Source organism: Pongo abelii, chromosome 6 (genome assembly GCF_028885655.2).
Source record: "Pongo abelii isolate AG06213 chromosome 6, NHGRI_mPonAbe1-v2.0_pri, whole genome shotgun sequence".
NCBI classification, from domain to species: Eukaryota; Metazoa; Chordata; class Mammalia; order Primates; family Hominidae; genus Pongo; species Pongo abelii.
Genome location: NC_071991.2, coordinates 108,991,940 through 109,013,687, shown reverse-complemented (window position 1 = coordinate 109,013,687; position 21,748 = coordinate 108,991,940). Strand labels below are relative to the sequence as shown.

The 21,748-nt window shown below is 38.3% G+C and overlaps 1 protein-coding gene across 6 annotated transcripts in view; it reads left to right on the top strand.

Moving 5' to 3' along the window:
• Nucleotides 1–21,748, top strand: part of DOCK4 (dedicator of cytokinesis 4) — a 525,542-nt gene that overhangs the window by 317,004 nt on the left and 186,790 nt on the right. For all 6 annotated transcript variants that reach the window (XM_054559683.1, XM_024249890.3, XM_054559685.2 and 3 more), the window contains one exon: nucleotides 13,797–13,922. In XM_054559683.1, the coding sequence (XP_054415658.1) occupies nucleotides 13,797–13,922 (126 nt within the window). The remainder of the gene's footprint in view (nucleotides 1–13,796; nucleotides 13,923–21,748) is intronic.

The window sequence follows — 21,748 nt, the reverse complement described above, 5'->3', positions numbered from 1 at the left end:
TGATCAGTGCACCTGATTTTTGAACATTGTATTTGCTTTCTAGTATCATTGAAATAAAAGTGGTACTTATTGGCACCACCTATTGGTTAGACATTTAATATGTGACCTTTTTCCTGACTTTTGGAATTTCCTAAATATTTTACCATGATCTCTCTTTAAAGTTTTTTTTTCCAACTAATTTTATTTATAGAAAAATAGTACAAAGAATTTGTAATTTCCCAAAGGTTAACATTTTACTACATTTCATTTGCGTAATCTCCCTCCATTTATATATGTATGTGTGTGCATATAGTCATATAACTCAACATTAATGAATTTGATATAATCCTTAAGGATTATATCAGAGCCTTGATTGTATATGTTTATGTGTGTATATATGTACATATACACTTATATATGCATGTATACACACTATGTACATATATACACATATACACATCTATACACATCATACATATATACATTTCTTTTCCTGAACTGCCTGAGAACAAATTGCAGACATGCTGCCTCTCTACCCCTGCTTACTTCAGAACATAGCGACAGAACCGCAGTACAGTTATCTAAATCAGAATGTTAACATTGATATAATACTGTTATCTAATCTGCAAACCTTATTCAGATTTTGACAATTTTCTCCATGTCTTTTATAACAAAAGAAAATCCTAGCTGGGTTTGGTGGCTCCCACCTGTAATCCCAGTACTTTGGGAGGCTGAGGTCCGTGGATCACTTGAGGTCAGGAGTTTGAGACCAGCCTGACCAACATGGTGAAAACCCATCTCTACTAAAAATACAAAAATTAGCTAGCTGTGATGGCAAGTGCCTGTAATTCCAGCTACTCAGGAGGCTGAGGCAGGAGAATCACTTGAGTCTGGGAAGCAGAGGTTACAGTGAGCCAAGATTGTGCCACTGTACTCCAGCCTAGGTGACAGAGCAAGACTCCATCTAAAAAAAAAAAAGAAAGAAAATCCAGGATATTTTGCATGCAGTTGTCATATCTCTTGTTTCCTTCAATCTAAATCATGCTAATGACAGCAAAGAAAAAATGTAGTTCAAAATATGTTACTACATTACACCGTAAGATATTTTTTAAAGTTCATGCAGTATTTAAAAAAAAAAACAACTAAATCCAAATGATGTTAATGGAAGTAGTGATTAGAGCTTAATTTCATTTTCTAAATGAGCTATGTATGGCTAATTTAGATATAATCACTAGCAATACTGTTTGCAAGATTTGCTGCATAGGAAAAATATGGAAGTATTTCAATAAATTAAAATAATCAGATATTAAACTACAATCATAGATACTATTGTAGAGGAGGAAAAATATTTCCTCATGTATCCTAGGTTCATGGATTAAGCCCCCACAACAAAAGACAGAATAACAAAAGAAAAGTATACAAACATATTTAAGTTCTGTGTGACATGAGAGCCTTCATTAGGAAATGAACACCTGAAAAAAGTTTAATCTTAGTTTTTTATAGTAGGTCTGATGAAGAACAGGGAGTTGAAGAGAAATACAAGGGGATGAAAAAGGTATTATCTAATGGCAGTAAACTGGGAGAAACTTAGGAAGGCCTGTTCATTCAGATTCTTCTCTGCAACACTTTGTTTTCAGAGATAAGGATGTACTTTTCATCCAATATACGGAGGGCATCTCTTATGACTTGCTCACGGGAGAATGGCAGGGAAGGTCCAAGAGACGTTCCTGCTATGGTGTCTCTCAAAATAGTCAGTATGCCAAGGTACCATGTTTTAGGGTAATGTGTCCTGAACCCCATCACTATGCTCTATATACATTTTTTAAATGGTTTGCAGCCCATGGATTCCTTTGTATTGGTATTGTGGAAATAAAATACAAATAGGCAATAATAGTTACAGTAAAAACAAAGCCTGTTTAAAAAACCTAGACATAGTCCTCAGTATATGCTATTGAAATGTTGATACACTAAATCAGAATAAGAATGGAAACTTTAAAGTGAAAAATTCCCCTTAGTTAAAAAGGAAATGTTGAAATCCCTTTGAATGCTCTCATCATTCCTACCAAATGTGGAGAAGCCCCTCTCCAGCTTTCATTGCTGGTCAGCAAATTTCTTTTGTAGTTAAGACTCAATGAAAGTAAATAATTTCACATGTCTTTAATGCCTTTTCATTTGACATTCTGTGACATTATGCATTGCTTCAATCTTATGTTCTCTATAACTCTTAGCCATGAGCTAACCACTTCTCTAGAGAAAACATAAAAGCCTTTCCCAAAACTTTGAAATTTAGAACTAGCAGATCTGCAAAACAGCAGTTATAATCACAAGATTATTTGTTCATGCTTATCATACCTTTTACATATTAGAAGGTAGTCATCCCAATGGATAGGGTTACCCATTTCGAAGATCTCAGGAAGATGATCTTCAGACAGTGAGCCTATGGTCAGACCCTTTGAGTTATCCTCAGTGATGTCAAAATTATATTCTTTAAGACTTAGTTTAAAGAAGCAGTCAACAATAAGCATATTCACAAATTGAACAATATTGGCTAAAACTCAGAAACCAGGGTATGACTATTAAGAAATAAAAGTGTTTTCTTGAGTCTTCTTTCCTCCCTTCCTTCCTTCTTTCTTTTTTTCTTTTTTCCTTCTCTTTCTTTCTCTTTCTTTCTTTCCCTCTTTCTTTCTTTCCCTTTCTTTCTTTCTTTCTTTCTTTCTCTTTCTTTCTTTCTTTCTTCCTTCCTTCCTTCCTTCCTTTCCTTTCTTTCCTTTCTTTCTTTCTTTTTCTTTCTTTCTTTCTTTCTTTCTTTCTTTCTTTCTTTCTTTCTTTCTTTCTTTCTTTCTTTCCTTTCTTTCTTTCTTTCTGTCTCTCTCTCTCTCTTTCTTTCTTTCTTTCTTCTTTTTCTCTTTCTCTTTCTTTCTTTTTTCTTTGCCTCACTCTGTCACCAGGCTGGAGTGCAGTGACATGATCTTGGCTCACTGCAACCTCCGCCTCCCAGGTTCAAGTGATTCCCCTGCCTCAGCCTCCTGAATAGCTGGAACTACAGGCGGCGCGCCACCACGCTTGGCTTATTTATTTATTTATTTATTGTATTTTAGTAGAGATGGGATTTTACCACGTTGGCCAGGATTGTCTCGATCTCCTGACCTCGTGATCTGCCCACCTTGCCCGCCTGCCTGCCTGCCTTCTTTCTTTTCTTCTTTCTTTTCTTTTTTTCTTTCTTTCTTTTCTTTCTTTCTTTCTCTTTCTTTCTTTCTTTCTTTCTTTCTTTCTTTCTTTCTTTCTTTCTTTCTTTCTTTCTCTCTCTTCTCTTTCTCTTTCTTTCTTTTTCTCTTTCTCTCTCTCTCTCTCTCTCTCTGTCTTTCTTTTTTCTTTGTCTCGCTCTGTCACCAGGCTGGAGTGCAGTGGCGCGATCTCGGCTCACTGCAACCTCCGCCTCCCGGGTTCAAGTGATTCCCCTGCCTCAGCCTCCTGAATAGCCGGAACTACAGGCGGCGCGCCATCACGCTCGGCTTATTTATTTATTTATTTATTGTATTTTAGTAGAGATGGGGTTTTACCATGTTGGCCAGGATAGTCTCAATCTCCTGACCTCGTGATCTGCCCACCTTGCCCTCCTTCCTTCCTTCCTTCTTTTTCTTTCTCTCTTTTTCTTTCTTTCTCTTTCTCTTTCTTTCTTTCTTTTCCTTCCTTCCTTCCTTCCTTTCTTTCTTTCTCTTTTTTCTCTTTTTTCTTTGTCTCGCTCTGTCACCAGGCTGGAGTGCAGTGGTGCGATCTCGGCTCACGGCAACCTCCGCCTCGCGGTTCAAGTGATTCCCCTGCCTCAGCCTCCTGAATAGCTGGAACTACAGGCAGCGCGCCACCATGCTCGGCTTATTTGTTTGTTTGTTTATTGTATTTTAGTAGAGATGGGGTTTTACCATGTTGGCCAGGATAGTCTTGATCTCCTGACCTCGTGATCAGCCCACCTTGCCTTCCCAAAGTCCTGAGATTACAGGTATGAGCCACTGTGCCCGGCCCTCTTTTTTCCTTCATTTTAAATTGGCTTTGAACGTATATCTAAAAGAGGAGATACATCCCAAATTTAAGCAGTGGCAACATTAATAGCGTAAGTATCTAGCTCTGCAAGATGACAGTGTTAAAGGACAGCTGTAATTTGGGTACTTTGGTCCTACTGGGTAGAGGCTTTAAGTAACTAGGCTCCTTTCATCATGTAATTAACATATTGTTAAGCAGGCCTCTGGTAATGTTCACAGCTCCCATTTTCCCATCTGTATCTTGATTTCTCCATCTAACCTGGCTCGTTTGTACACACCAGTCTCTTCCTAATATTCTGGCTTTTGCTCCATTGACTTATTTTCCAATAGTATCGTCTCACTTGATACCTCACACTTTCTAGAAATTTGACTTTCTTTCTTTCCTCTGCTTCAGAGACTTTCAGAGCCTGTCTCTGACCTCCCAGTCTGAATACCTCATTTTAATCAGCCAGGATTTTACTGCTTGGTGTAGCTCGGATGTGCCTCTGAAAAGTTTTCACTGGCTTTGAGTTGAACTCCAAATAGGATATATAGCTTCTAATATATTTACTTAAAAATTCAATTATCTTATCTTATAACACATAACATTCTAATGTACAAAGCAAAGCTCAGATGATTAATTTTGTAAATCAAGCACATAGGAAGGAATAGATGTAAAAATTTGTGCTCTGATAACATTGAGGCCCTACGTATTTCAGAAATGAACAGGTTTTACTGAAGGTGATTTTTGAAAAAATCTGCTAATATCATCTATAGGAAGTTTTGCTAATACCTCATAGTTAGTAATTTTGTAGTACAAGTTGCGAAATTCCACCAATTGTGTTTTACTCTTAGCCCCCACCTCCCAAACACATACAAAGTATGCAAGTACTGTCAAGAAATAGTGTTTTCAGAGTTCACTACAGAATGGCAGTGTGAAGAGCTGCACCATCCTCCTCCAATAGAACAACCATTATTGATGAAAATCATATTTTCTTTTAGATTTTAAATTAAATTATTTTTCTTATTTATTTATTTTTAAAAATGAAATGGGGACTCCCTATATTGGCCAGGTTGGTCTTGAACTGGCCTTAAACAGTCCTCCCACCTTGGCCTCCCAAGGGATTATAGGTGTGAGCCACTGTGCCTCGTCACAAATCGTATTTCAAAACAGGACTAACGTCTAGAAATCTTCCTAAGTGTAGACAGCAAATAAAGAGTAACTGCCAACTGCTGATAAGAATCAAGAGAGTTGGTGAAACTTATGCCACATCTCATTTTCTCCTTCCTGCCTGCACCAGCTCAGCATGATGAAAATTCCACTCCATATACATGTAGCCAAGAAGATGGGGTTCCCTCTCCCCTCAGCTTGCAGTCAAGGCATATGGTATCTCACCAGGAGAGGGTAGGCTACTAGCATTTCGCATTTCCCCTGGTCCCAGTTGTATAGCCTAAAAAAAGTAAATGTGTAACCCACTCCTTATCGTCGCTTCCACACCTATGATGCATGGGATCCCTGTGAAAAAAACAACACCCACTAAAGATGAATTGTGATAAAATGATAACAATTAGCAACCAATGAGGCAGAGTAAGCAAATGCAACAAATGAGAATCATGATCTTTTGGAATTTTAGGTAATAAACTATCAGGAAAAGAGGTAGCAAAAGAGATTCCTAATGAAAAAGAAAACATCATGAAAAAAATGAAACGAGATTTGTAAACCCATACATCAAAAGAATATTGAATATGTATATTCCAGCATTACTCAAGGCACTGGTATACAGTTTCTGACAATGAAAAATCTTTGTCTTCTTTGTGTATAAATTCTAGTGGTTAAAGAGAAGTAAATAGAACGTCTAAAAATCCTTTTAAAAAATGTTATTAAAATAAGAAATCAGTGGACTACTTAAATAGCAATAGCAAACGAGCATAGTTGAAAAACGAATTAGTAAGATTATAACTTAAAATATTAGCCAGAATGCTACCCAAGGGGTAAATGCAATGGAATAACCTGAATAAACATTTAAGAGCAGTAAAGAATTGAATGAAAAGAGCAGCATACATCTAGTAGGAATTCCAGAAGGAACAAATAAAGTACATGGGTAAGCTGCAATATTTGAAAAGGTTGAGAATTTGTAGAGCTTTTGCAGAGGATAAAATATGCAGATAAAAGAAGAAAATGTTATTAAGTAGGATAAAGTTATATCTGGATAAATTAAATAACTTTTGTAGAGGATAAAATGCCCAGATAAAAGAAGCGAAAGTTATAAGCAGGATAAATAAAATTAAAGTCATATCTAGATAAATTATGGTGAAACTGCGGAACACCAAAGACAAAACCAGAAACCAGAGAGAAAATACTGATTACCTAAAAAGAAATAATAGTCTTAGCAGCAGTTACAGAGGTCAGAATATTATGGAATAATAAATATCTTAAAACTGCTGGGAGCAAGTGGCCAACTTTCAATTCTTTACTTGCCAAACTGTTACAGTCATTGCTTGGTATCTGTGGGAAACTGGTTCCAGGACCTCTCAGGATACCAAAATTTGCAAATGCTGAAGTCCCTTACATAAAATAGCATATACTATTTACATATAACCTATGCACATCCTCTCATATACTTTAAATTATTTCTAGCTTATGTATAATACCTAATACAATGTAAATGGTATCTAAATGATTATTACTGTATTGTTTTTTGTGGTTACTGTTTTTGTGTTGTTATTTTTTATTGATTTTATTTTTCCAAATATTTTTGACACCCAGCTGGTTGAATCCGCAGATGCAGAGCCCCACAGAACAAAGGGCCTGCCATATTTAAAAGGGGGAATAAAATAAAATTTCAGATAAAGACTTGGAGATTTTACATTCACATTCACTGAAACAACTAGTCAGAGTTCATCATCAGGAGTAAAGAACTGAACCCAGGCCGGGTGTGGTGGCTCACACCTGTAATCCCAGCAATTTGGGAGGCTGAGGCGGGTGGATCCCGAGGTCAGGAGATTGAGACCATACTGGCTAACACGGTGAAACCCCGTCTCTACTAAAAGTATAAAAAATTAGCTGGGTGTGGTGGCACATGCCTGTAGTCCCAACTGCTAGGGAGGCTGAGGCAGGAGAATCACTTGAACCTGGGAGGTGGAGGTTGCAGTGAGCCAAGATCGTGCCACTGCACTCCAGCCTGGGTGACAGAATAAGACTCCATCTGAAAAAAAAAGAACTGAACCCAGAAGGAAAGAAATGTAATAAGCAAGTGTGTACGAAGAGAATAGTGAATGTCAGGATAAATCTATTTAAGCATTGACTGCAAACAGCAACAATTTAAAAATATATCATCATCAGAGTTTAAAAGATCGAAGTTCCCAGAATTGTTCCAGAAGAGAATAGAGCTATTGATTAAATTTAGTATTTAAGTCAATTACTTATGTTAAACATTTAAAGAATAGAAATAGTATGTATAATTTCCAGAACTATAGAGAGATAAATAAGCAAATAAGAAAACTGAATCCATTTAGAGGGTAGAAATGAAAAAGAAGGGGAAAAAAGAGAAGCAAATAAAAATCATGATATTTGAAAAACAAAATAAGATAGCAGTATAACCTCTCCTCCTGACTAAATTACATGCCAAGTATCTTCTAAAGGATATTTCAGAATTTGTCACTTGTTCAGAGCGTTGACTTATTAGTATCTGAGGACAGCACCGTAATCTACATGTCATTAGGAATTTCACCACCTTCGCATACGTCTAATTGTACATATCGTCTATTTGTATTTCTCAGTTATGTCTTTGTCAAGTCTCCCATGTTAGAGGATTGTTCTCAATATACAGACATATTTGCCTTTGAAACCTTTATAGAACCTAATTACAATATTTGGATTTATCTGGTGGTAAGTGGGCACAACTATTAAAAGAAATATTTTATTTCTATATGATACTAAGGAGACTGGCCATTTTTTGATGGAAGCTAATTTGTTGATACTCATGGTAGGGAGGAATGAAACAGAAACAATGGTAGATATAATGATAGTAGTGGCAGTGGCAATTGTAGCAGTAGCAGCTGACACTTCCTTTGAGCTAAGCATTACCTAAAGTATTTTATGGTACCATTATCTTTATTTTACATATGTGGAAACCAAAGCACAGAGAGGTTAACATTGAGGCAGTCACTTGCAACCATATGATATGATTCTTAAACTGCACACTTAATAACAACATGTATTTATCCAATATATTTATCACAGTTTTCCATTTTTTGCATCGCTGTACATTCGTAGCTACATGTTATTTGTTTATTAGTGGCAAAATGGCTGATGTATTCTAAAATTTCAGCTGCTACTTATAAATCATGCTATGCTTTCCATTTTTAATGTAAAATTGCAGAATTTCATGATTTAAAAGGAGCCAACTTATAGAATAAATGAGCTTCAATTCTCATGAAATTAGAACTTCCAAGTAATCAGCCACATTTGGCTTAAAAGATACCAAGCCTTTCTTTTGTGTACTACTACTCTGTAAGCTGAACTTAATCATGAGTCATATGTTGTTTTATGGCAGACTCCAGATTAATGACTATGCCTTTTGTTTAAAATTAAATGTTAAGTATTTATCATTGGGCTTGAACATCTAGGTTGATGTGAAAGTTCACTTTAATGATTACGTTTATTCCAAGAAAGGGAACATTTCTCCCATAGCAATTTCATTTTGGGCACTTATATTAAGGGCTAAAAAAAGTGACTTAAAATATTATTTACATGAACAAAATTAGGTTAAATTTTATGAAATTAAAATTTTATGAAATTAAATTATAAATTAAATTTTGTGAAATTCAAATTTAATCTAATTTTACAGGTTGTCATAAATTCCAATAAAAAATTCCCTAAGCTTTCCAATTCTTTCCGTGATAATTTTTTCCTATTTTAATATTCCTATCATACCTATAATCCATTCTGTTTTATATTCTCTCTCTTTCTGTCTCTCTCACTGTTATATACATCCTTAAATCCCACTTTCCACCCTCCTCTCAAGCCATAAGTTACTGCTGCTCAGAGTGTGCATTTTGAACTGTGGCAGGAATAAGGTAAAATGTACAGATAAAATTTAAGAAGTTGCCCCAACCCCAGAGATAGCAGGTAAGGCCAGCAAAGTAGGATGATAAGAAAGCAAACGGAAAGGAAAATACCATTCTCCAAACATGCCCTGTGTCGTAACCCTGAAAAGACAGGGCTAATCTCAGGTAATTGGAATGTGTAAATATTTGTCTTTTTTGCCCCAGCTTTAATAAAGTATAATTGACAATTAAAAATTGTACATATTTATGGCATACAATGTGATGTTTTGATATATGTATACACTGCTAAATGATTAAATCAAGCTAACTGGCATATTACCCTCACATATTTTATAGCAGTGAGAACATTTTAAAATCCACTGTCTTAGTGATTTTTAAATATACAGTATATTATTATTAACCACCTCACCATGCTATACAGTAGCTTTCCAGAACGTCTTCATCTTGTCCAACTGAAACTTCGTCTCATGTGACCAAAATCTCCCAGTTTACTCTCCCCAACCCCCATATCCCCCATCCTCTCCAATCCCTGGCAACCATCATTCCACTCTCTGCTTCTATGAGTTCAACGTTTTTAGAAGGAATGTGTAAATATTTGCGGTGTCTTTCCTTTGTAGTGATGAGTAGTTTCTTAGTCTTCATTATGTTATTTCTTACTGTTCTGGTGGCTCATTTATCCAGCCTCTTGGTTGTGGTCACGATAATTAAGGACCACTGTAAAAATAGGATCTGGAGTTTCCTTTATTGGAAAATAAATGGAATTGCAATGGCTCTTTGTGGGCTGATCCCTGTGGACTCACTCTCAGAATCATGTTTTTTCTTTGTGCACCCACTCTTTGATGTTTCTTAGTCATATGTTGTGGTTTCTTTGTGGAAAGATTTGATGATTTGGGCAAAGCCAAATACACCGTGGTCAAACGCTGTGTCCTGTTAACCTTTGTCATTCTTGATGTCTGTGAATTCTTCATTCTGGAGAAATTAGAGAACCTCCAAATGGGAATAACTGCCCTCCCCTCAACCCCTGTTATCATCACTTGGCTAGTCAAATGACATCATTACACTGAGGGCTTTAATCTATATTGCTCTAAACCTTCAGGTTGAAAACTACTATATCTATCAAACTTTTAGTATGCATCCAACTCTGAAATGCCTGCTTTTCCTTTTCCCCACACTATTTTGTCTATTTGTCCTGTCATTTTCCCATTCCCTTCCCTTCTCCACTGACTGACTCTTCTCTGTCGACTGTCTCCTAAACGGGTCCTCTCTGTCCTTTTGCAGTCTCTCCCCTCTGTGGCCCTTGCTCTCTGGAGAACACTGATGTATTTCTGTTTATGACTCCCCCTCCATCTGTCTTTTTCTAAAACATTTTTTCTCCTTTTCCTATCTTCTTTAATTTTCTTCAGGATTCACCTCTCTGACCCAATAGTTTTCTTTTATCCTTGTCTTATCCTCTGTAAAGTACAGTATTCAGCTTATTTTTGTTTGTTTGCTTTTGTTTTTGTTTTTTTTTTTGTTGTTGTTGTTGTTGTTGTTTTTAAAGTCGCTGCTGGTTAAATGAATGCTGGCTCCTATAGGGCAAAACAAGAATCTTGATCAGTTTTCCTCTCTCCAAGTTCTTTTATGAATAGCATGATCTCTTTGTTTTTTCATTACTCTTGAGTCGTTTTCTCTTCTTCCTTTATGTATACCACATGATGTTGCTAGTGTCTCTGATCAGATCATTCATGGAGAAGCCCCAGTAAAATGATCTTCACTTGCAAAAATTACAGGATCTTAAGAATTTTGTTAAATTCATCTTATTCTGTACTGGAAAGCATTGCTTATATAGTACGTCAGGATTTGAACAGTGTATTCCCCAGCAGGAAGAACTGTTATTATGTACTGGATCTGGCAAACACCGGTATTCTACAAATACCAGATCCTGGTGATGCTAATGATGATGGCAATGATGTGGGTGAGTGTTTTGAAGGCAAAAGGACAGAAGTGGGAGGAGAACAGAGACACCCGTGATTAGGTGGGGGTAGAGTGTGAGTCAGGGAGAAATAGCTGCTGGGACAGATGGATCATAACACATGTTCGTTTGTCTTCATTCTTCTGCCTCTAGGTTTTAAAAGGTTCTACTAGTATCACATAAAGTGTCCAAAAGCTTCATTGATGATAGTTGTCTCCATCAAATCATCCAGATGGCTTATTCTCCCCTTCTTCATTTCCTGTGACTGTAGAAAGACAGACACTCTCCATTTTATTGTCATCAGTCACCTAACTCAGAGTGAATGGGGTGGGGCTGGAGAGGGAGATAAGGGGTAGTTAGGTTAAACTGGAATGCAGATTTGAAGTTCTGAGGATGTGCCAGACTTAATGTAATTCTCGTGACAGCTCTTGGAGACATTCTGTTGGTACACAAACTGGAAAGTGTGAGGACACGATCATGTCGTCATGTCCCTGTCCTCCTTTTCTTTGTTTATTGCCCCTCATCTAGCTCCAATTTGGACCTCAGGAGAGGCTCCAGTTTCTCTCGGAGCCTGAAGCCTTTTCTTTATTCTTTCCTTCTTTTTTTATTTTTGTTTACAAATTTTCCTGATATTTTAACCACTCTATTGAAAAACAAGCAAACCCACCAAAAAACGCTACTTTCATTGTTATTGTTTGTTTGCTGTATTATTGAAAGAGAGTAAAAGGGAAGATCTTCCTCTAGACATGTGACAAACTTTGCATTTTTTTTCATCACAGCATGATGTCATTCTCACACCTTTGTTCTTATACAGCATTATACTGTAAGTCATTTTTGGGAATTATGACTTGCACATGATCTGTGCATTATTGAGAGAAATGTGGATAAGTAATAATGTAGATAGAGGATCTAAATCTAACAGTGTAGATTTATCATCTTCTTGACTCTACTAAGCAAATTCATCTTTTTTTTTTTTTTTTTTAATGGAGTCTCGCTCTGTCACCCAGGCTGCAGTGCAGTGGTGCGATCTCGGCTCACTGCAAGCTCCACCTCCCGGGCTCATGCCATTCTCCTGCCTCAGCCTCCAGAGTAGCTGGGACTACAGGCGCCTGCCACCACGCCAGGCTAATTTTTTTGGTAGAGGCGGGGTTTCACCATGTTAGCCAGGATGCTCTCGATCTCCTGACCTCATGATCCGCCTGCCTTGGCCTCCCAAAGTGCTGGTATTACAAGTGTGAGCCACCGCACCAGGCCAGCAAATTCATCTTTAAATTGACTTCAGGTTAATGATGACTGAATGTTTTTAAAAATAAGTCATCTTTGACTGGTTTCATTTTCTGTCACTAATATAGTAAATATAGATGGGAGATATTTTTGTCCTTCTTATTTTAAAACATAGAGGCCAGGCGTGGTGGCTCATGCCTATAATCCCAGCAGTTAGGGAGGCCGAGGAGGGCAGATCACAAGGTCAAGAGATTGAGACCATCCTGGCCAACTTGGTGAAACCCCATCTCTACTAAAAAAACAAAAATTAGCTGGGTGTGGTGGCGGGCGCCTATAGTCCCAGCTACTTAGGAGGCTGAGGCAGGAGAATTGCTTGAACCCGGGAGGTGGAGGTTGCAGTGAGCCAAGATCGCGCCACTGTAGTCCAGCCTGGGGACAGAGCGTGACTCCATCTCAAAAAAAAAAAACAAAACAAAAAACAAACATGGGGGAAAGGGTGGGAGGCAGGTGAGGGATAAAAGACTTACAAATTGGGTTCACGGTTTACTACTCAGGTGATGGGTGCACCAAAATCTCACAAATCACCACTAGACAACTTACTCATGTAACCAAATACCACCTATTCCCCAGTAACCCATGGAAATAAAAAAATTAAAAATATAATAATTTGGCTATCTTAAAAATGGAAACATAGGAAGATAAATAAAGAAGGAATGAAAAAGCTGAAAGAGAAATGCTATCTTTGGAGTATGCATACAGACATATTCACAATGATATGACATTAAATTTTTTTGTACTTCTTGCCTGGAAATTGAGAAAATAATATATGATAAAAAGTGTTCTGCATCTTCTGTATATCCCACTATGGTAATGTCCTTATAATTGGGGTAAAAATAATAATTTTTTCTACTTTACCTTTTGTTTGTCAAAGTGTCCTGTATCCTGCTAAATTCTCCTCACTAGAAAATCATGTCATCATAAGTTTCTACTGTATATATTATTAATATAATCCTGGTTTCATTATAATCAGCTTTATTACTTATGTTTCAAGAAAATCTCTATCAATATCCTTTAAATCCTTAAATTAATATGTCTTCAGATTTGTGTTCATGCTTTTGATATTTGATAAACAACTATTCATAGGCCTTATAGAGTGTTGTTTTGTTTTGTTTTGTTTTAAACCTCCCATTTTGATGTCAGTATTTTTTAGGGCCAGGTGACCTTCATCTATTTCTGGAATAAGTGTTGGTGCAGGAACGTGCTCCACCAGACTGGGGTTGGAGGAGAGATTTGGGGGTTGGAAGCCAGCCTGCCTCTTAGAGTTCTGCTCATTTTCTCCACTTGCTATGAACCTCCTTATGAATGGGAAACTCAGATGTTGAAGTTGGAAAAGTGTTATTCAGATATGATTCATATAGATTCTGTTGATTTTGTCGGAATATTAACCCTTAGTTTAAAACCATGATATTCTAAATTTGGGCTTGTTGCAACACATCAGTTTCTCTTTATTCTATTTCTATTCTGTTTTTAACTCGGGTATCTCTCATTTGTTTTAGGTTTAGCAGTTTCCTTACAGCTATTGCACGGAGACATTGAACAAATCAGAAGGGAATATTCATCAGTATTTTCTCATGGAGTATCCATAACAAGGAAGCTGGGATTTTCAAATATTATTATGCCTGGTAGGTGACTTCGGACGTACCCACATGATGAAATATGGGTATACGCTCTGTTTTTGATGTTTGAGACATTTTTCAAATTGCCAGTTTTGAAGCATTCACATGGGCCATGCTGAAGAATGAAATGAGGTATGTGACTGTAAGTAAGCACATTTTTTTCTAAAATATCCTTTTCAATTTAATTTAAAAATTTTTCCTTTTGTATAAATTTTCTTGTCAGTGATTTGAAGCTCAAAAATGTCTTTACATTCTGATTATTCTAAAGTGGTTAACTTGTGGGGGCCATGGGTACATTTCATTATGACCAGGAGAAGAAGGAAAGCTGAGATACTGTCCAGAAAATATTGTACTCCTTGAGGGAAAATGTTGGTGAAGATGCTTAGAGGATATCCTAAGTTTTGATAAAAACGTACTGAACACTAGTTAGCCATATGTAAATAAGCAGCCATATGCAAATATTATATGTACTTCTATACCTTTTCTAGATCTATTTGTGTGTATGATTTAGATCTCTATTAGTGCCCACAAAATTCCCCAAAAGTAGAAAAGATGTGGGTTAAGGAGGTTTACGGTGTGAAATGAATGCCAAATTCATTGAAACTGATGCATTTGGGAGTGGGTCAGTCATAATCTCTCCACGAAAATAAATTTTTAAAAGCACACCCCTTTATGTGCTTATGGAAATTTAGGGTTTTCTGAGTGTGTTCATCTACAACTTATGAATTGGATAAGAATAGTACATTTGCTGATGAGGAAGGATGTATATTTAGCAAAAATTGATTTAGTCAGTCAGCAGGCATTGATTGAGCATCAATCAAAACTTTGTGCCAGGAGCCAAAAGTTAAAAGATGAGTTCATTCATTCTACAAATAAATATTTAGCACTTTCTGTGTACAAAGGCATTCTTCCAGATACTGGGGCTATGATACTGAACACAACAGAAAAAACTCATAGGACTTACTTTGTAATAAGGAAAATTATAATAAATATGTAAGTAAAGCATGTGTGTTCAAAGATGATGAATGCTCAGGTGAAAACCAGTGTAGGTAAGGGGCTAGGGAATGTCTTAGATGGTAGTGGGTGGAGAGATGGAGATTTGTGGTAGGTAAGAAATTTAGGTGAGAAGGCAGTAGAGTAGAGACCTAAAAGACATGAGGAAGCCGTGCAGATAAGAGGATTCCAGGCATAGCAACAATAAGGGCAGTGGTCCTGCAGCCATAGAAGCGTGGCTTGTTTGAGGAACTGCAAGAAGGCTAACTTGGTCAAAATACAGTACTGGGGATGGGAATGGAGATTCGAAGAGGAAAGTCATGTGGACCTTGTAGGTCACACTCAGCACTTTGGGTCTTATTCAGAATGAGGAAGGAAATAGCTAGAGGGTTTGAAACAGAGGTGTGACACTGCTTTACATTGCCACAGGATCACTGTGGTTGCTGTATAGAGATTATACCTGGAGGGAATATGGGAGGGCAGCAGAGAAACAGGGAGACCGGTTTGGAGGCTGTTTGAACTAATCCAGGTAAGTGGTGATCATGGTGTTGAGCAAGGTGTTAGCAGTGGAGATGTCGAGAGTAAGACCTGTTCATGCTTTGAGGGGGATTACAGTCCACAGGCAGAGACACGCTGTAACCCGAAAGGAGTTGGAGAATGCAGCATGGAGAGCACAGAGGAGTTGTAGAATCTTATTGAAGGAGTCTCGTTAAAATTTCCTGAGGAGGTAACACCTGAGCAGGGTCTTCACTGCTAATGATTCTAGGCCCACATCCCCGGAGTCTTTGTTCTCCACTGCACTAATAGCAAGTACCTGCTTCAATAGTGAAAGACTGTGTAGTCATAGCCAACATGGCTGTACCTCTGATGTTTCTTTTGTTTCTTTGTTTGTGTTTTCTTTTTTAGAGATGGGGTCTCACTCTGTTGTCCAGGTTGGTGTGCAGTGGCACAGTCATTGCTCACTGCAGTCTCAAACTCCTGGGCTCAAGTGATCCTCCCACCTCAGCCTCCTGAGTAGCTAGGACTACAAGCATATACCACCACACCTGGCTAATTAAAAACAAAAAAAATTGTAAAGATGGGATCTCCCTATGTTGCCCAGGCTGGTCTCTAATCCCTGGGCTCAAGTTATCCTCCTGCTTTGGCCTCCCAAAATGCTTGGATGATAGGCTTGAGCCACGGTGCCTGGCCCACCTCCAATGTTAAAAGGAAATTTCTGGCCTGACGCAGTGGCTCATGCCTGTAATCCCAGCACTGAGGCTGAGGCGGGTAGATCATCTGAGGTCAGGAGTTCAAGACCAGCCTGGCCAACATGGTGAAACCCCGTCTCTACTAAAAATACAAAAAATTAGCCGGATATGGTGGCACGTGACTGTAATTCCAGCTACTCAGGAGGCTGAGGCAAGAGAATCGCTTGAACCCGGGAGGCGGAGTTGCAGTGAGCCAAGATCCTCCCACTACACTCCAGCCTGGGCAACAAGAACGAAATTCCATCTAAAAAAAAAAAAGAAATTTCTATGCTCTAAAAAATTTTAATTTCTAAAATTCTGTGAAAGTCATAATTTTGTGAGAGAATAGCCTTTTAAAAACTTTTGAAGTTTAAAAGCAAAAAAAAAAGAAAAAGTCTAATTATTATTTAGTAATGAACCACTAGAGTTCTAGAAATTTCACACTGTCCCTAGGAACACAGGGGTGTGACCAGCTGGGGTTATCTTCAACAAGCCTTGGTTCTGTCTGTACCTATCTGTTTCTTTGTGTATGTCTGGACCTCTTATTTTCTTTCTCTTTTCCTTTCTGTCTTGATCTTAATCTTTCTTTTTCTTCTTATCTTTCCTCCCTCCTCCATCTTCTTTCCTTCTCCTCCTCCTCTTCCTCCCCCTCTTCTGCTTCCTGCCTCCTCAGAATAGGACTAAGCTACACAGGTTATTGTGGCTTACATTTAAAAATTTTTTGACATATCCTCTTGTTTTTACAAATCAAGAAATGAGTTTTTTTAAGTCATGAACTTTATTATAAAAGGACCTCACTTGTGTTTGATCTTCCATAGAAACAAAGAGCTTCTGCCCTTTTGTCTACAGACAGAAGATGACGAATAGCATACTAAGTAGTAGTATTTCTGGGTGCTCCATACCCCACCCTCCACAACCAAGAAAAGGGAAAAACAATAGAAAGACCAAATAAAATACTCTTAAATTGTTGACAGTATTTGTTTTAAATGAGGTCTTCTAAACCACTGTTTAAATCCCATGTGTAAGTGCAAGCAAAGGAAGTTGTATCTGACAAGGCACCTGGCATAGCTATGAGACCCAATGATGAGACTGCTATGAATAAAGACCTAAAATGACCAGTATCGCCCATTGCACCATTTTGTAATTGCTCGACTGAAATTCCTTTGTGCAAGGAAGGCTGAGAGAACATCCTGTAAGTTTTCCTCAGATGACCTGACCTAGCTTAGGGACCCAGTCGGCCTGAGCATCTCATGGTACTGTTGTCGAAAATGACTGTTTATAGAACTGTTTACTTGGTGGCATGCTATTCTGTGGTCCTTGCAACTGTTCATTATTTCCTTCAGTTGCTATAAATAACTGGGGTTTCCTCTTCAACAACAACAACAAAAATTCATCCCACTGGGAAGCAAATTGATGGGCAAATCTAATATATTTAAAAAAAAAACATTTTAGAGCAGAATGCAGCCAGCTGCTGGAAGAATTCCTCAGCTTGGTCTCTGGGCAGTATCGTGGAGAAATTGAAAAATATAAAGCAAGATGACACTTCACTGGCTGATTAGTTGTCCGGGATCTGCTGTGCTTACGCAGCTTTTGTGTGGCTTTAGTGATGGATGTGAACCTCTGTGGAATAAGGCTCGCTTCTGTCCCTTTCCGGTACCACCTTGTAATGCGAAGTCTACACTGTCCAGGAAAATTGTTCTTCCAGACATGTGTCTGTAGTACAGGGGAGTACAAAAGACGTTTTTTAAAAGCACTTCCTTCTCTTTCTTTTTTCCCTTTCTTCCTCTGGCTTTTTAATCTTCCATAATAGAAAAGGGAGAGATGTATGTATTTCCTTAAACAACTGAAAGCAACTTTAAAACTCAGTGGAATTTTTTACACTGGGAAACATGCAGTCATCGTTTTGTTTTCCTTTGCTACTTTCAGACTTGTCAATTCATTCTCACCAGTGGCTCTAATGAAAACTGGAGCTGAATTCTTCCATGAGAAAGTGTATGTGAACAATATTTCTGATCCCAATGTTACACTGACAGTCTGCAAGCATAATTTTTTTTTCGTTGTCTAGATGTGTCCTTCAGAGTTAATTTGCATCTTTAGCATTCTGATAGGGGTCAAAACAGGTGAGGCACATGATTATACCAACAGGACCAAGTTTATGCACACAGTCACCGCCTCTCTGCAGAATGAATTATCTGTGATCCTGTCAAGGACAAGAACATACACAAAACTCTTTTCGATCACAGAATGTAATCAATGCCAGACTCTTTTTGAAATGGGAAAAACATAGGCACAGAAATTCTCCACTTGTCTCACTATTGTACAGACAGGTCTCCTGGTGTGAGGAGGTACCTGCCCATATACTTCTGAGTCATCATGAAGTCCTCTGGACTCTTCCTTGGTTAAGGGCCTGTCACGCAGCACTTTATTTCTTAGAGTGTCAGACTTCCAACTGAGGAAAAACATTTTCTCTGAAGCTCTGTCACTGCCACCTCCAAGCCAAATAACTCTGATTGAAGGAGTTCCACGGTCTGGGCTATGAGAGGGAGGGAGAGCAGCAAATTATTTAAATCAGTGCTTTCCAATAGGAACATCATTTGAGCCACAAAGGTAATTTTAAATGTTTTGGTAGCCACTTTAAAAAAGAGAGAATAAAAGAGATGAAATTAGTTTTAACCATATATGTTACTTAACTTAAAACATCCAAAATATTAGCATTTTAATAGGAGATCCATATGAAAAACTACTGAAGAGTTATTTTACACTCTGTTTTCAACCTCAGTCTTTGAAAGCTGTCAAGTATCGTACATGTGCAGCATGTCTCTTTTCAGCGAGTCACATTTTAAGGGCTCCATTGCCACATGTGGCAGTGGTCACCCTGTTGGACAGCCCAACTCTAAATATCTTAGCAGACCCTAGGCAAAGCAGGGCCTGGCCTATTGCTAAGTATCAGGAAGATCTAAGTTTCCATCCGTCAGACATTCTGGAGCAAAGCTGGCTGATGTGTCAGGAATGGCATGGAAGATCTGACTGTCTTCCCTGCTCCCCAAATGTCCATTTCTTACTCTGTGATTCTTTCCAGGCAAAATTTTCTTTGCCTCCATCATGATTTCACTATTTAAGCTTTCATGCCTGTACCCTATTTCCTTAGAGACTTGTTCCCACAAATCCATTGGTTAAACTGTCATTCTTTGTTAGGGAACCCATTATTTATACATTTCAGTGCATTTACTTTTAGTAGGTCTTTGAAGCTCTTAACCCTTAAAAGTTGTTTTTTTTTTTTCTTTTTTCTTTTTTTCTTAAACAGGGTCTCCCTCTGTTACCCAGGCTGGAGTATAGTAGTACAATCACGGCTCACTACAGTCTCAGCCTTCTGGGCTCAAGTGATCCTCCTGCCTCAGCCTCTTGAATAACTGAGACCACAGCAGGTGTGCCACCACACCCAGCTAATTTTTTATTATTTGGAGAAATTAGATCTCCCTATGTTGCCCAGGCTGGTCTTGAACACTCCTGGGCTCAAGTGATTCTCCTGCCTCAGCTTCCCAAAGTGCTGCAATTACAGGCATGAGCCACCATGCCCATCCCCTAAAAAGATTTAAGTGAAAACACTGGAGTGATAGGGTTGAGATTTGGGGACCAGTTTTAATAGTAATCTGAGGATTTATTTGTTTATTTTATAAGTATTATTCAAATCAATCCTCCTTTTTTATCCAGTCTATCATTGATGGGCATTTGGATTGGTTCCAAGTCTTTGCTATTATAAATAGTGCTGCAATAAACAAATGTGTGCATGTGTCTTTATAGTTCAAATAAGTCAAATTTCTATTTGGTCAAAGCTGACTAAATGATGATTTACAGACTGGAGTTAGAAGAATGTTATAGAGATGTTTGTCTTATGTTTAAGAAAGTAAGCAATTTCGAAGGATATGAACAGATACTTCTCAAAAGAAGACAGTTATGTGGCCAAGAAACATAGTAAAAATGCTCATCGCCACTGGTCATTAGAGAAATGCAAATCAAAACCACAATGAGATATATCTCACACCAGTTAGAATGGGCGATTGTTAATAAGTCAGGAAACAACAGATGCTGGTGAGGGTGTGGAGAAATAGGAATGCTTTTACACTGTTTGTGGGAGTGTAAGTTAGTTCAACCATTGTGGAACACAGTGTGGTGATTCTTCAAGGATCTAGAACCAGAAATACCATTTGACCCAGCAGTCTTATTACTGGGTATATACCCTAGGGATTATAAATCATTCTATTATAAAGATACATGCACACATTTGTTTATTGCAGCACTATTTATAACAGCAAAGACTAGGAACCAACCCAAATGCCCATCAATGATAGATTGCATAAAGAAAATGTGGCACATATACACCATGGAATACTATGCAGCCATAAAGAAGAATGAGTTCATGTCCTTTGCAGGGACATGGATGAAGCTGGAAGCCATCATTCCCAGCAAACTAACACAGGAACACCACATGTTCTCACTCCTAAATGGGAGTTGAACAATGAGAACACATGGACACTGGGAGAGGAACATCACACACCAGGGCCTGTGGGCATTGGGGGGCAAAGGGAGGGAGAGCATTATGACAAATACCTAATGCACGCGGGGCTTAAAACCTAGATGATGGGTTGATAGGCATAGCAAACCACCATGGCACATGTATACCTATGTATCAAACCTGCATGTTCTGTACCTGCATCCCAGAACTTAAAGCAAAATACAAACAAAAATATAAAAAATAAATAAAAGTCACTTTGACAAAAAAAGAAGTAAGCAATTTCATTATTATTATTATTATTATTTTATTTATTTTTTTGAGACAGAGTCTCACTCTGTTGCCCAGGCTGGAGTGCAGTGGCACGATCTTGGCTCACTGCAAGCTCTGCCTTCCAGGTTCACGCCATCCTTCTGCCTCAGCTTCCCGAGTAGCTGGGACTACAGGCACCCGCCACCGTGCCCAGCTAATTTTTTGCATTTTTAGTAGAGACGGGGTTTCACCGTGTTAGCCAAGATGGTCTCGATCTCCTGACCTTGTGATCTGCCTGCCTCGGCCTCCCAAAGTGCTGGGATTACAGGCGTGAGCCACTGCACCTGGCCAATATAAATATCCTTACTATGTACTGATAGAGAAAAGCACATCAACAGATGGAATTGAAACAGCAGTAAACCTTCTTTTGGAGAAAGTAGATGTGCACTAGTAAGATTTGATTTTCCTTAAAAATATATCCTAAATCTGGTTGGGCATGATGGCACAGGCCTGTAATCCCAGCACTTTGGGAGACCAAGGATGGTGGATTGCTTGACCTCAGTTGTTCACGACCAGCCTGGACAAATGGCAAAACCCTGTCTTTACAAAAAATACAAAAATTAGCCAGACATGGTGGCGTGCACCTGCAGTCCCAGCTACTCAGGAGGCTGAGGTAGTAGAATTGCTTGAGCCCAGCAGGTTGAGGCTGCAGTGAGTGGAGATCATGCCATTACACTCCAGCCTAGGAGACAGTGAGACTCTGTATCAAAATATACATTGATATATATAATGTATCTGTATATATCCTAAACCTAACCAAAGCTTACCACCCTCCAGCTCTAGTCACT